Source organism: Stegastes partitus, unplaced genomic scaffold (assembly GCF_000690725.1).
Source record: "Stegastes partitus isolate 25-593 unplaced genomic scaffold, Stegastes_partitus-1.0.2 Scaffold2031, whole genome shotgun sequence".
In the NCBI taxonomy this organism is placed as follows: Eukaryota; Metazoa; Chordata; class Actinopteri; family Pomacentridae; genus Stegastes; species Stegastes partitus.
The window spans coordinates 13,156-27,907 of record NW_007579762.1 but is presented as its reverse complement, the minus strand read 5'-3'; the positions used below and the strand labels follow the sequence as shown (position 1 = coordinate 27,907).

The window sequence follows — 14,752 nt, the reverse complement described above, 5'->3', positions numbered from 1 at the left end:
GTGTCTTTCCTCTGTGAATGTGGTGTCAGAATGTTAGTGTGAAGTGTTACTTACAGCTTTCTGGCGTTTTAGCCGCCCTCAAAGGTCTTCCTCTGAAGTTTGCTTGGTTGTCGTGAACTTCTGCAATAAACTCCCATCTGCAAAGAAACCTCTGTGTGACGTTTTAGGAAATGTCGATTTCTTTGCTTTCTTGCAGAGTATTAAAGAAGATAGATGCCATTCTCACGCTTGTGTGCTACATGTGAAGCTAGCAGCTAGTTAGCTTAGAATCAGAGAAACAGGGAACCTGGCTCTGTCTAGAGATAGTAAAATCCACCTATTAACACTCGTAAAGCTCACTAATGAAGGTCTACTGCTAAAACATTGTGAGTAAATGTAATCACACAAGTTAAATAGTGTGCAAGAGACAGAAACTTTTGCACAGCATGGCCCTTTAATACTGTCATGGTGGGTCTGGGATTCCATGTGCAGACACAGGTAGACAGGCAGGTGAGGTGTTCAAGGCAATTTGTTAATTATAGGATAAAACAGAAACCAATATGAAGTATGGAAACTAAACTGAGGGGAGGGAAACAGAATTGGGAAACCAGTCTTTAATCAGAAAATGGACAAAATTAGAAAAAACAAGAACTCGAAATTAACACCAAGGGGGGAACCTAAGGAAAGTAATGTGAATAAACTAAAGCTAGATCAACAAAACAGGGATACTCACAGGGCCGTGGACCAAACCAGAGGGGAAGGCTGGTTCAGGGAATGCAGGCTGGAAACAGGTTGAGGACCACTGGCAGGAGAAGGCTGTACTTTGCTATGTTAAGCGCCGTGAGATGGCATATGTTGTAAACTGCGCTGTACAAACTGAATTAAGTTGAATTGAATTGAGCAGGTGTGGTGGCTGCCAGGTGGCTTGGTGGTTAGCACTATTGCATCGCAGCAAGAAGGTCTCCGGTTTGTGAGGACTCCCGGGATCTTTCTGCGTGGAGTTTGCATGTTCTCCCTGTGCAGCGTGGGTTCTCTCCGGGTTCTCCAGCTTCCTCCCAAAAGGTCCAAAAACATGTTGAGGTTAATTGGTGATTCTAAATTGTCCGTAGGTGTGAATGTGAGTATGAATGGTTGTCTGTCTCTAAGTGTAGCCCTGTGATAGACTGGTGACCTGTCCAGGGTGTTTCCTGCCTTCACCCTGAGTCAGCTGGGATCGACTCCAGTGAGGATTTAGCGGTGTATAGATAATGGATGGATGGATGAGCAGGTGTGCCGATCTGTGCCGCAGCTGTCTCCAATACCTGTAATCAGGCACATAGGACCAGAGTGACAGGAGAGGGAGAGCCAGGCTGAATGAGAGGGAGAGAGAGCCAGGCAGGGGCTGAGGTGGGGATCCTGACAAACACACACCTGCCTCAAGAAAAAGATGTACAGAGTTGATTTGTTTTTAATGTGTACACAAACTGAAGTGTACAAAGGATAATTTGTGGTTTAATCGGGGTAATTACATGTAGAACTGCTGCCTTTACACAGATCTGGGCTACACGTTCCTCTGTTTCCACTCCTAATACTAAGCTAGGGTAATCAGCTGCCGTTCATGTTCACCACACAAGCTCAGAGCAGCATCGATGTTCTCATCTAACTCTTGGCTAGAGGCAAGGGAACCTGCTTCCCAAACATCAGTATCACCATGACCTGGACGACTAAGAAGCTGTATAGACATTCTTTAAAAAATGAACAGTTCCTTTAACAATGTAAAGACTTGGTGGAAGAAGCTCGATGCAAAGAATCTCACAACATCGATGTTTAAATGGCATCTTTAATCTCTGGAAAGTTAATACACGTAAAGTTTAAATGAGAAGTGTTTTGCCAGAAAGATATCTGAACACCAGACATAAACATACTCGCATATAAAAGATGGACGTGGCCACTGTGACGCCACCCGTTGGTCAGTGGACTACTATTTGAAGCCTCAAGTCTGGAATTTGCCGTCACCATCTTCATCTTTTGAAACTCGACGTGACAAGTGAGAGGTGGAGCTGACGCAGAACTGGAGGACATTTTGCATTCCCATACTGTTGTAAAAAGAACCATGCTGTATTGTCTATTTTTCTCGGAATGGGACCATAATTTACAAAATGAGCACAATGCTGAATTGAAGGAGACTTGAAAATAGCGACTGAGACCATAACCTCATAAGTGAAATGTTTTTTGAGGTAACAGATCAAATGAGAAGTAGGGTCATTTTCCTTTAGATATTTTTTTGCAACCAGCAGAGCGCCTCCTGTTGGCTGTTTGACAGAATGCAGATTTGAGACACTTCAGTATTGACTTCACTTTTCAGACACAGAGATTACGCCTGTCTTTTACGTACAATCTGAGTAAGTGACTCATCAAATCTCTTAAGATCGATAAGAAATTAAACCTCATGGCTATTGGCTGAGTCTGTGCTGACTCTGTTTGTTTCTGTGGATGTGAAAAGACAGAATCTTTATACAACAGTGGTAGAATGTAACATAAGTACTGTACTTATGTATATATGTGAGGTATTTGATTTTTTTCTTATTTTGTATAACTTTATACGTCCACTCTCCAACATCTCTGAGGCAAATATTGTACTTTTTACTCCACTTCATTTGTCTGTAAGTGATTGTTAAATGTTCCTGTCCAGTGAAAACCATGTTTCTCCAAATGCGGTGATTTTGAATGTCATTTTTTTTCTGATACACTTCATGATTTAAAGTGTTAAGAACAGTCCCCTACTTCCTAACATATTAAAAAAATATATCTTTATAACCAGCTTGGAATAGCTGGAAAATGCTCAAAGCTAAGAGCAGGACTGAGTTCTATGCTTGTAAAAACTTGTTTGCATGTGTGCATGTGTACAAACAGATTCAACTGTCAACAGTACATGAAGCAGGTCAAATGGGCTCAACCTTAAACATCTACGGCAGTAGAATGCAACATGTGACAGTAAAAGATAATCCAAAAACTTCACACAGACAGGAAAAAGTTGATTACAGAATAAGTACTCTCACTTTGGATACTTAACACAGATTTTGCTAGACTTTTACCTGTAATGGAGTATTTTCAGTGTTTTTGCTGTTTTTACTTAAGTAAAGGATTTGAATCACCTCTTCATCAAAAATATTTGTAATAAATAAACTCGTCAGGGAGGAGAAAAAAGACAATAGGCTAACTGCTGTGACTAACTTCTTCTGACTTGCACCAGCGATAATAAAGGTCATGCTGTCATAACTCAGAAGGATGTCTGGTGAACATCCTCAACGGGGTGTTAGTAACCGATGCTTTATAAATATGTGAGCTTATCCTTATAATAGAACAAATGTTGGTTTTACTCGTCTGCTGTGTCTTATCTTGTCCAGGAGGTTCTTCTTTTCCTCTCTGACACCACAAAATGAACAGTAAAAATCCTTCAGTCTTTCTTCCTCATCAGTATTCATGTCTGGTTGAGCTGCCTCATAAAGTTGTTGTAAAATATGTTTTGTTTGAGAGGTGTTAAAGGATCAGTTCACCCAAATCACAGAAAAAAAAAAACATATTGCCATTTATCTCAAGTGGTTTTTAATCATGCAGATTTTTTATTTGTCCAGGAAATTTTCTTTACCTCTACTCTATTACGGTGGCAGCAAAAAAAAAAAAGAGCAAACGACTGTAAAACAAAGGCTAAGCTATGCTAGCAGCATGGCAGAACTGTAGGCAGGTACAGTGGGGAGTTAATACATGCTGAGGTCAGGATGTTAGCATGATCAAAATGACCTTTAAAACATGATGATGTTGAACAGGAATAAAGTTTTCTATGTTTAACACTGAAGTTGTCAGCATGCTAGCATTTGATATTTAGCACTAAACTCTGTTAAACTGTTAAACTGTTAAATGAGTGTCATCTATTCGGGCATAACAGTTGAATAAATGAACAACTGAACAGCTCACTGGTTCATTGAATAAAGCTAAATAAATATTTCATAATTGTTTATCAAATGGTCAGAAGTAGCAGGACAGTGTGTAGATGTTTGTATAAAAAGGCAGGATTTACTGTACACAGACCAGTTATGCTCACTGTCATGTGCAGTCACCACTCAAAGGCCTGTTCTGAGCAAAAGTGAAAATAAAACAGATTGTGTTTGACGATGGCGCCAGATAAAAAGACATCAAAGCACTACCATTATTTTCTCATAGTCTACTCAGTTTGATGGCAATCAGTCCAACCATTGTTGACGTATTTCACTCAGATTCACAAAGGTTAACCTCATGCCGACACTAGAAGAAAAAGAGTTATTCTCGGAGGATGTTTGCACCAAATCTTATTGCAATTAGTCTAATAGTTACTTTTATTTGTACTCTGAAACAGTGTAGCAGTCATCCTGTGGTAACCAGGAATTCCTGAGTACAACTTTTTAGTAGATTTGTTTCACTAGACAATAGCTCAGTTGGATTGCTGGTGCTGCTACATGAAGAAATCGGGTGGTCACTAAAGTCAAGATTCATCCTCTGAGGATCAGGACTGTCTGTACAAACTTTGAGGAGACTCACTACAAGTGTTGCTGCTGTATTGCAGTCTGAACCTCCTGATGTCACATTTTTGCTACATGAATGTTACGACCAAAAGAATTCACGATTACGACATTATGGTGACTACTGAGTAGATATCTTCAGATAACATGTTTTGTCTCTTTGTTGGCAAATTAATTAATGTAAGGAGGTAAAGAGAGAGAGTTTGTAACCGTAACTCTGCTGTATGTTGTTTCTAGATACATTTTTTAAGATCACAGCTATCGTGTACATATATTGTGACACCCCACAGATTTTGTTAGGGACACGTATTAAACGGGACTGCATCAATTTATATTGAAATTGACTTTGTGTAAAGGAAAACACACAAAAAATCATGTTTTTTTTCCTGCAGTTCAACTTTAATTTGATCCCAGCTGACTGAACACAGATAGAAGCATGATTTACTCATCTGTACTGTTTTGTCTCTCTTCTTTGAGAAAGAAGAGAGACAAAGGTAATCTATCCCCAGTGTTCCTTTCCCCTCCAAAATCTACAACTATGGCTCAGGCAGAAGAACTGGTAGTCGATCCATTGCCCCTTCATGTGCCTTTGGGCAAGACACTGAACTGAAGTTACCACCAGTGGTAGGCAGCACCCTGCACAGCAGCTCTGCCACTTTCGGTGAGTGGGTGAATGAGAGACATGTTGTAAAGCACCTCGCTCAAGCTGAAAAGATGCTATGGAAGTGTGGACTGTTTAACCTTTACCATTAAAGAAACAATAGCCCAGTTAAGAAAAACAGTGATTTCTTTTAGTGAACATTATAAATTAAATTCCTTTCAGTGGTATTGGGGTATGACTTCAGGTGAACATACATGGACAAAGCTTCTGCATGGAGAGATACGACTAAAGGTTCGTTAGAAGGTTTCATTTCTGGGTGAACTGACCCTTCGATGAGTGTTAGTGGCATTTTCCAACTTCTTCACAGGTTTCTTACAACGTCCTCACTGTCATTTTTCTGTGAATAAACTACTTCTTTTATTCCCCTCTTATAAAAGCTTCGGCTCCGAGTTGTGTCATTCAAGTTTCGTCACCTTCATCCCTTCTCATGCATGTCTTCTTCATGGTAAAAAAAAAAGCATCCGAAACAATTCAGAGCAGGTTCACCTTCGCCACCACCTGCTTGCAGCCTGTTTGGGAATATTCATGCCCCCCTACTGCAGGGTAATACTCTATCTCACCCGCGAGGCGCTCGATGTTGGTATGATCCGGGTAGAACCCCTCCCGGGTCATCTCGTCCAGGAAGCACTCCATCACGTGACCTTTCTCCAGAAGGCCCAGGGGTAAGATGTCTACCTCTGCCCATAGCGGGTGAAGCTTCTTCAGAGTGCTGCGTAAAATCGGAGTCAGCTCTTTTATTAGGTTGCTATGGCGACCGGATGCTGTCATTGCCATAGAGATACTTGAGGAGTTGTGCAGCATGTGTTTGGTGATGTGTGCGTGTCCCAGATTGCTCAGGAACAGGTAGATGGCATTCAGGTGCTCGTTGGACCGCTTCGAGGTGACGAGCTGCCACAGCGCGTCCAGGATCTCGTTGTGCATGTGCTCAGCCTCGTCGAAGATCAAGAGCGGGATCTTCTCCTCCTCCTCGGCTCGCTCCACCATTGCAGAGATGAGGGTGGAGAGGTCACGGCCACACTGCAGGGCGTCGGCCTCCTGTGGGCAGTGATGGAGGACGTAGTACTGCAGCACCAGTGGCTCGCCTACCACCGAGCGGAAGTGTCCAGCCAGCAGGCGCCCCAGGTGGCTCTTGCCTACGCCGCTGGGGCCATGCAAGGACACCACCAGGGGCTTGTTGTGGACGTAAGTGGACAGGTAGTCCTTCAGGTGACACAGAAGATCCTCCACCGCCCCCTGCTGCCCAAACACCTCCCGCCTTAGCGTTTTCTCCAGCCCCTCCAGGTCGTATCGGAGAACATGGTCGTCCAGGTTCTCTATGGCGTTGTACACCTGCAAAAAAACCATAAAGTTTAAAAGCGTTTTCATACTCCATACTGACTGGATATGAGCAGTAAGATGAGCAGTATGTTCAGAGTTTGTTAGAAGAAATTGTTTTCTTATTACAAGATCTGGGGGTCCACATTGATAATAAACTGGACTGGGCAAAGAACACTGACGCACTCTACAGGAAAGGCCAGAGTCGCCTCTATTTTCTGAGGCAGCTGAGGTCCTTTAACATCCTGTACGCTGTGGTGTGCTGGGGCAGCAGGCTGAGGGTAGCTGACACCAACAGACTGAATAGACTGATTCACAAGGCCAGTGACTTTGTGGGAGTGAAGCTGGACTCTCTGACGGAATCTGTCAATGTGTCACACCCACTCCACGACGTGCTGGTCAGCTACAGGAGTACTTTCAATACAAGACCGATTTCACCAAAATGGACCACAGAGCGCCACAGGAAGTCATTCCTGCCTGTGGCCATCAGCTTGTACAACTCTTCACTCTGAGTGAATAGGTTTACCTTTGACTTTTGGACTTCTTGATAATGTGCAATAACCCAAATGGTAGTAATATAATTACATTGTATATACATAAACAAGAGCCGAACGTATATTTATTTTTTTATTAATTGAAAGTAAAATAAGTTATTTAGACCTAGCAGGAGCTAAAAAAAGCGTCATGTAGAGCTAAAATGCACTATCAGGTGCTAACCAGAGCCAACCGGCACTAACTAGACTAAAGGGAGCTTTATTTAGCTAACATAGCTAACAGGAGCTCACATGAACTATCAGACGCTAACTAGACTTCAAACAAACCACAAGCTAACAGCATAATTGCATACTAAAAATTCCATCAGAAATATTTTAGTTATTATTTTTCCATATTTTTAATTGGTATTTACTGACCAACTGCACATTGACAGTAAACTCAATTAAGTGCTTTCTGGTTTCTTAATTTTCCAGTTTGGACATGCTGCTACAGGACTCTGCTTCAAGATTATTAATAGATGCAGGACCCACCCTAGGCCTGAATAACAACATACTGATTCTAGGCTGAATAAATACTGACATGTCCAAACAAGAAAAGTTGAGTCTATATTTAAACCTCAGGTACAAACACAGGAGCTGATGCTAATCCTACATAATTCCTCACTCTCACTATCAACAGTGGAGCTGGAGACAGAGGAGGCAGGCTAACAGAGAAGAGCGATGATACTGAACTTAAATACGAAGATAATCAATAATCAGATTTATCGTTCACTTAGAATGCAGCCATGCAGAGCGGTCTGGGTATATATTTACAAGACGGCCATGTTGGTTCTTTGAGCTAAATGCCAACATTAGCATGCTAACACTCTTGTAGTTAGAAAGTAATGTTTACTTGTCTTGGTTTAGCATCGCAGCATGCTAACATTTTCCTGTTACCACGAAGCACAAAGTGTTTAGTTTTGTTATTTTCAGTCTTGTTGCAGTCTTTTGTTTCTTTCTGCGGTCGTTTTGCATCACTTTGTCATCATGTTGTTAGCTGCTTTCTGTCTTTGTGATAATTATAATAATAATAATAAACTTTATTCATATAGCACTTTTCAAAACAGGGTTACAAAGTGCTGTACAGATTCAAAGAGAAGCATATGGAAAACAACATTAAACAACATTAAAAGAAGTAAAAAGCAAAAAATACATAAATAAAAAATGGTGAAGGTGAAACACATAAAGCATGAAAGACAATGAAACAATATAAAAATATATAAGAATAATAAAACCCAGTAAAAGAAGACAATTAAAAGACAATAAAGGAAGGAATAAAACAGTTAGAAGATAAAATGTACTGCCCTTGATGCTGCCATCAAACGGAGTAAAAGTCCACTCATAAAACAACTCCTGTAAAAGCACATCTGTATAAATGTGTTTTTAAAAGAGTTTTAAAGGAGGATAAAGTTATCGGTTGCTTTGCAGTCGTTTGTGTCTCTCTGTCGTCTTGTTTAAGTCCTTATGGTCATTTTGCATCATTTTTCTGTCTTTTGTGTCTTTGCTGTCGATAAGCAACATTTTGTCTCTCTCTGTGGTTGTTTTGTGTTTCTTTGTAGTCCTTTGTGTTCCTTTCACATCATAAATTACACTACAGGGTCTTGACTAGAGGACTCAGTTCATTTGTAACATCAGTTATTTTCCTTTATGCCAGGAGGCACTTTGGTGAAACAGTTGTGGTTTTAAATGTGCGATATAAATAATAGTGCCGTGATGTCATGTTGTGTCATTTTGTAGTCTTTTTATCACTTTGTGGTCATTTTGCATTTCTTGATGACATTTTCTGTCTCTTTGTGTTTGTTTTGGCTACATCTGTAGTCTTTTTGTTGTAAATTTGCATCTGGTTTGCATCATTTAGTTTCTCTTTGAAATTGTTAGATTGACGTCCAACATGAAATGTTAACAGTCGCTTCACACAGAAGCTCTGGCTCAGGCTGCCACAGATATGTTAGGCCCTTGGCCCAGTGCTTCGTCTTCCCACAAGTATTTTAAAACATCATATGAGCAAAATCTACCTGGGAGAATGCCTACATTTGTAGTGAACCACCACTTGAAGAAGCAGCTTGGTGTCAATAGGTGTTGTGATCAATGTACCTGGACAAAGACGATTCCAAAGAGCAAGTAAAGGCAGTACTGGGCTCGGCTGTGCTCCTGCCTCGGTGGGGCCCTGGGACGCCCTCTGCTGGGAAACAACACCCGCTTCTTCCTCCTTCTCTTCTTCCTCGAAGGGACAGAGGTGGGGAGTGAGTTGGGGGTGAGTCCATCGAAGGTGAAGATTTTGGGGCTGGTGCGTGATGGGGCTCCAGTGAGGGCCCCGGCTCCTCCCAGGGCCAGGGCCATCTCTTGCCGTCGCTTCTTCATGGCCTGATACTTGAGTTTTATGCGTATGACTGCCCGCAGAGAGGAGGAGAAGCTGGACAGACTGGGGACCGGGCTGCTCCTCGGTTTCTCCTCTTTGCCCTCCAGGTCTTCATCAAACTCTCCCTCCGTCTGGGAGGCAGAGGTGCTGCTGTCCTGGTCGCTCATCTGCAGACAAGAAGGTTTTAAAGTATCTACAATCAGCGTTTTAATGTAAACAACTGACAGCACAACTGTGTGTGAAAGATATTGCTTGTTGTTTAGTATGTCAGTATCTTTGCGCATGTTTTTGTAATCATTTTCAACAACCGGTTTCACTACTGCCCTTCCTGTCTAAAATACTTGAGCGAACTGGCTTCAACCAAGTCTCTACTTTCCTCTGTGACAATCTGTATGACCCTATCAGTCTGGTTTTAAACAGGGTCACTCTACCGAGACTGTAATCCTATCTGTAACAGAATCCCTGCATTCTGCTGGAGCTGCGGGACAGTCTTCAGCTCTGTTGCTGCTAGATCTGTCAGCTGCCTTTGACACGGTTAACCACCACATCCTCCTCTCCACACTCACTGAGCTTGGCATCTCAGGATCTGCCCTCCTTTGGTTTGTGTCCTACCTCTCAGGAAGATATTTCAGAGTATCCTGGAGGGGAGAAGTGTCTGAACACCACAACCTATCCACAGGGGTTCCTCAAGGGTCAGTGCTTGGTCCCCTTCTCTTCTCAATTTACACAACCTCACTCGATGCAATAATCCAGGCCCATGGTTTATCATGCCATTGCTATGCTGATGATACCCAGCTCTTCCTGTCTCTCCCCCCGAACGACCACACAGTCTCTGGCCAGATCTCATCATGCCTTGCAGACATCTCGGCATGGATGAAAAAACGCCACCTTCAACTCAACCTCTCCAAGACTGAGTTCCTTGTCATCCCAGCCAGTCCCTCTCTACATCAAGAAATCATCATCCAGCTTGATTCAACCCAACTCAAACCCACAAAATCTGCCAGAAACTTGGGTGTCATGATTGATGACCAACTAACCTCCAACGTTCATGTGGCCTCTGTTGCTCGGTCGTGTCGATTCACCCTGTACAACATCAGGAAGATCAGACCTTTCCTGTCTGAACATGCAGCACAAGCTCTAATAATATCATGCATTGACTACTGCAACTCCTTACTGGCAGGTCTCCCCGCATTCACAGTCAAACCTCTGCAGGTGATCCAGAATGCAGGAGCACGTCTGGTTTTCAACCAGTCAAAAACAGCACATGTCACCACGCTGTTCAGATCGCTTCACTGTCTTCCAGTTGCTGCCCACATCAAATTCAGAACCCAGACACTTGCAAACAAAACCACAACGAGAACAGCTCCCTCCTACCTGAACTCTCTCATTGAGATCTACACTCTCAACCAACCAAAACCGCCTGATACAACCACTGCAACAGGGCCTGAGGTCGATAGCTAGACTCTTTTCCTCTGTGGTTCCGCGCTGGTGGAACGAGTTATCAAACTCTGTTCAATCTGCTGACTCCCTCTCAGTCTTTAAGAAAAGACTAAAGGCCCAGCTCTTTACTGAACACCTTTTCAATTGATAGCCCGAAAACAAACAAACGAGCAAAAACAACAGAACTAAATAATCCTACTGCCTCCCACACAGCCTGCTGTTGGCATCAACACCCTATCACACTTGGATTTGTTCCATGGCACTTATCTAGATTGTTTTCTCCTGACTAGATCCTTCCTTGTGTTGTATCTGCTCTCAGATGTGCGTCGCTTTGGATAAAAGCGTCTGCTGAATGAAATTGTAGGATTGTAGAAATGTTTTGAATGTCGTTGTAGTCGTTTTGTGTGCTGTTCTAGTTGTTTTGCATGCTTTTGTACTTGTTTTACTCTCTGTTTTAGTCTTCTGAATCTAGCTTCACATGTAGCGTACAGAAATGACTGTTACTGATCTTTTGATATAAGTCTTGTAAAGAAAGCATCCATCCTAAAATGTTAAATGACTCTCCGAAATATTGTTATAAATCAATCATATATGTATGTTTTTTATACAGATATTTAATAGTTTATTGTGTTTTGTGGTTGTTACAAACTCGGAGGTGTAACGTAAAAGCTGGTAAGAAATGAAGACCTTTACTTCTGCCATTCCTAAAGCCCCCCCACAGCGAGGCAGAAGACTCTCAGCTTTATAAGCTTCATAAGTATTTGCCCCATGGGCTGCCTCACATCTAAAGAGCCAATAGTCGTCCAGCTCAAGCTGTCAGACACAGACAGTGTGTTGTTCCTGAAGGGGGCAGGAGCTCATTGGTTTTCAGAGCAAAACAGCCCTAAAACCAGAGGTTGTACTGTCTTGGTGAAATGAAACAGCTTTGCAATGTTTTGAGCTGAACAACTGAAAGACAGAGTGTGGGGATCTGTGACACCTGCATTCATTTGGTGAAAAAGGGCACACTATGAGACCTTTATTACTAAGAAGTAGAGTTTGGCTCTGAAAAACAGTTAGTCAGCCCTCCCATCCATTACCCAACGTAAGCGTGTTGCTCAACAAGGCTGGTATCTGTAACCACACACTGATAGTACAAACTAAATTACAGTAAACTGACATCAGTTACTGGTCATAGCTGCAGAAAATGTCTCAAAATGATTACTGATGATGGCAGGATGTCTGACAGTGAGTTTGTGAAGTAGTCATAACTACAGTGCTGCCCTCACTTATTTCCTCGTGTGAAAATGGCAGAATCGATAAATAACCACAGATGAAGCCAGTTTCAAAACAGACAACCACTAGATATCTTTTGATAGTGTCTATACGGCTGCATTTATCTGTTCATCAGGTGAAGTAATCGATGCCTTTATCTGATTTCACATTGCGCAGCTTTTTCAGTTGTTTATATGTACTTTTATATGATCTTTTTTTTGTCTTCAAACATGTTTTTTTTTTTGTTAGTTTTTTTTAATCAGCTTGCAAATGCTCCCACACAAAGAAGGAAGTGCAATCCATTCAGGAACTTTCTGGCCTGCAGGATAAAAATGCAAACATCTAAGCTGCGTGACAGGTTTTACATGTATTATGCACCTAAAATAGGGTTCTAAGCTTCTGTACGTGACATTTTAAAGCAGGTTGTGGCAGCAAAAATGCCTTTGTTTTTGATGATTCAAAGCAGACAACCCACAAATAATTCACATTCCTCATCTGAACCTGCAAAAATCGTCACTTTAGGGTGCAATCTGTCTGCAGGGCTATAAGACGCTGTTATCTTGGTGTTTAACATAACATAGCATGAGTTCTGTATTTTTTTTAGCCTCACAGGAAGGGGGGGAACTATCAGTTACACCCAGAGGAGGTCAAGTCAACAGCTAGAAGTCACACAATCATAAAATACATTTGACGTTTGGGAAGTTGAGTTTTTGTTCCACAGTCACACTGACTGTAATCAGTAGTCTGATATTATTGGCACAGAAGCAGAAATGTTTCTGCTAAAGTGATCGACGTCAGGCATCCAAGACTCTTTTGACATCAGCACAAAAGAATTTCAGCAAAGCCCAGAGGAAAGACAATATCATTGCTCTATCTGCCCCTCTCTTGTCTTTTCACATGCAGAGACCTGAAAGGCCAGACTGCATACCAGAGATTTCAAAGCTTTTCAGCACAAAAAGTTACCTGTGTCAAAATATTAGACTTTCTGTGTTGCCTGCTGTGTGAGTTTTGCCTGCAAAAACACGCAATTACCTAAAGCTGAGATAGCATGTACACAAATGCACAGGTTGAGTGCTAGTAGCTTTTATGATAATGTGTGTTTTTGCATTGAAAACAGTTAATAGACTAACCAAACTTCAGTCTGCAAAGGTGTGCAAGCAAAGAAGAGAGAAAAAATGTTGCAATGAAGAAGAGGAATGAAAAAAAAAAAGGTTTCTTTTTACCTTATAATGCGGCTCCAAACTGTAAAAAGAGAAATAAAGGCTAGTCCATAGTTTGTTAGAGTACAGAAGGCAGAGAAAAACCTCCACACAGCCTACAGCTCGACTCAGGAAGAGCCCTCCTATGTGCCTGTCGTACCTCTAAACCCTGCTCTCAACCATCTGCTGGCTCCTCCTCTTTCTTCCTTTCTTCCTCTTTTATTCTCTGAATCATTTTTTTCTCTCTCAAGAGGTTGGAAATATTACACCAAACTGGCTTCATTCAACAGCCATCAGCTTTCACTTAAGCACAGTGCTTTCTTTCTCACCTTTTTTTCCTGTCATGTTAACCCTCTGCACTCCAAGCAGTATCTGGATGTTTTCGCTTGTGTCCCACTGAATTTCTTTGAATAATATATTGAATTTCTTGGAATCTTATTTTACAAAAACAAAACGAAAAAAAAGGAATTCACATTTATAGTTTTTTTCAAGAGCTCACAAGTGTTACTAATACAGGAAAAAATGGTGACTACATGTTATAGATATTTTACGAGTTACATTTTTAATTTGTTTCCACACTTGTCTCCTTTCTGTTCTTTGCAAACACAACCTGCAGTTCAGTCGCAAAGTACCTGAATTTTTGTTGCATAACTGCTCGTGACAGCTGACTTACTAAGGGCTTCTCAGATGTGGCAAGGAGTGTAGAATTTCCTGTTTTTTACATAATCTGGTTACTGCAAAAGGTCTACTTTTGGCAAGTTTTTTTGATGAAGTTTCAAGAATTTAAACTTAGCATTGGTTAAGTTTCCTGAAGCAACGGCGTGCCATATGTGATTAGTTCAAGAACCATCGGAAAGTTGAACATCTGATGATTCTTTCTGGTTTTACAGTTTCTAGTTCTGCTGAATCATGTTGTTTAGGCAATTTTTTAAAAGATAACATGTCTTTCAGACCTACAGACAGGCTGGGTTTCACATGGTTAACAGGTGGAAGTGACATTAGCAAAGAAGAATATTGTCGTTATCTCAGATCCAACTTTAAGGAATTTCACTTGTAATGTGTTGATTGAATGTTTTTGTTCAGTTTTGCTTTCGTTGTGGTTGTGTCTCAAGCATCACTATTGAGCTGCAAAGGAAATGTGAAAATGTCTCACATACCGAACGTAAAGGAACTGTGTGGAAAGTGGGCTTGCTTCCAGAGACATATATGTGAAGTGAAGCCATCTTTAAGACAAGAAATTCTAGATTCAGAGACTGTGGCCTCCTAAGTGTTAATGTTTTCTGGTTAGTTTCGTCCTCTATGATGGAAACCTGAAAATCTCTGGGTTGTGGACAAAAGACCTTTGTCTTCTTGGGCTTTAGGAAACACTGATCAAAATTTTACCAACATTGTGAAGACCGAACAACTAATTATTTCAGAAAACAATCAGCTCTACTACATATCAAAGGGTGTTACTTACACTTACTGCTATATGAAAT

General features: G+C 41.5%; 1 protein-coding gene across 1 annotated transcript; it reads right to left on the bottom strand.

Annotated features, from left to right (window-relative positions):
• Nucleotides 1–1,781: 1,781 nt before the first annotated feature.
• On the bottom strand, nucleotides 1,782–13,425 carry tor4aa (torsin family 4, member Aa). The gene is made up of 3 exons (XM_008303543.1): nucleotides 13,299–13,425; nucleotides 9,117–9,548; nucleotides 1,782–6,504 (listed from the first exon to the last, which is right to left on the bottom strand). The coding sequence occupies exons 2-3, from the start codon at nucleotides 9,546–9,548 to the stop codon at nucleotides 5,647–5,649; spliced, it is 1,290 nt and encodes a 429-aa protein (XP_008301765.1). The 5' UTR covers nucleotides 13,299–13,425; the 3' UTR covers nucleotides 1,782–5,646.
• Between the last annotated feature and the right edge of the window lie 1,327 nt (nucleotides 13,426–14,752).

Excerpts from the sequence above, each read along its gene's own strand:
- tor4aa (XM_008303543.1), bottom strand. The coding sequence starts at position 9,548 with ATGAGCGACCAGGACAGCAGCACCTCTGCCTCCCAGACGGAGGGAGAG. Across the intron at positions 6,505-9,116 it reads TTGGAATCGTCTTTGTCCAG|GTGTACAACGCCATAGAGAA; the intron begins GTACATTGATCA and ends GTTTTTTTGCAG.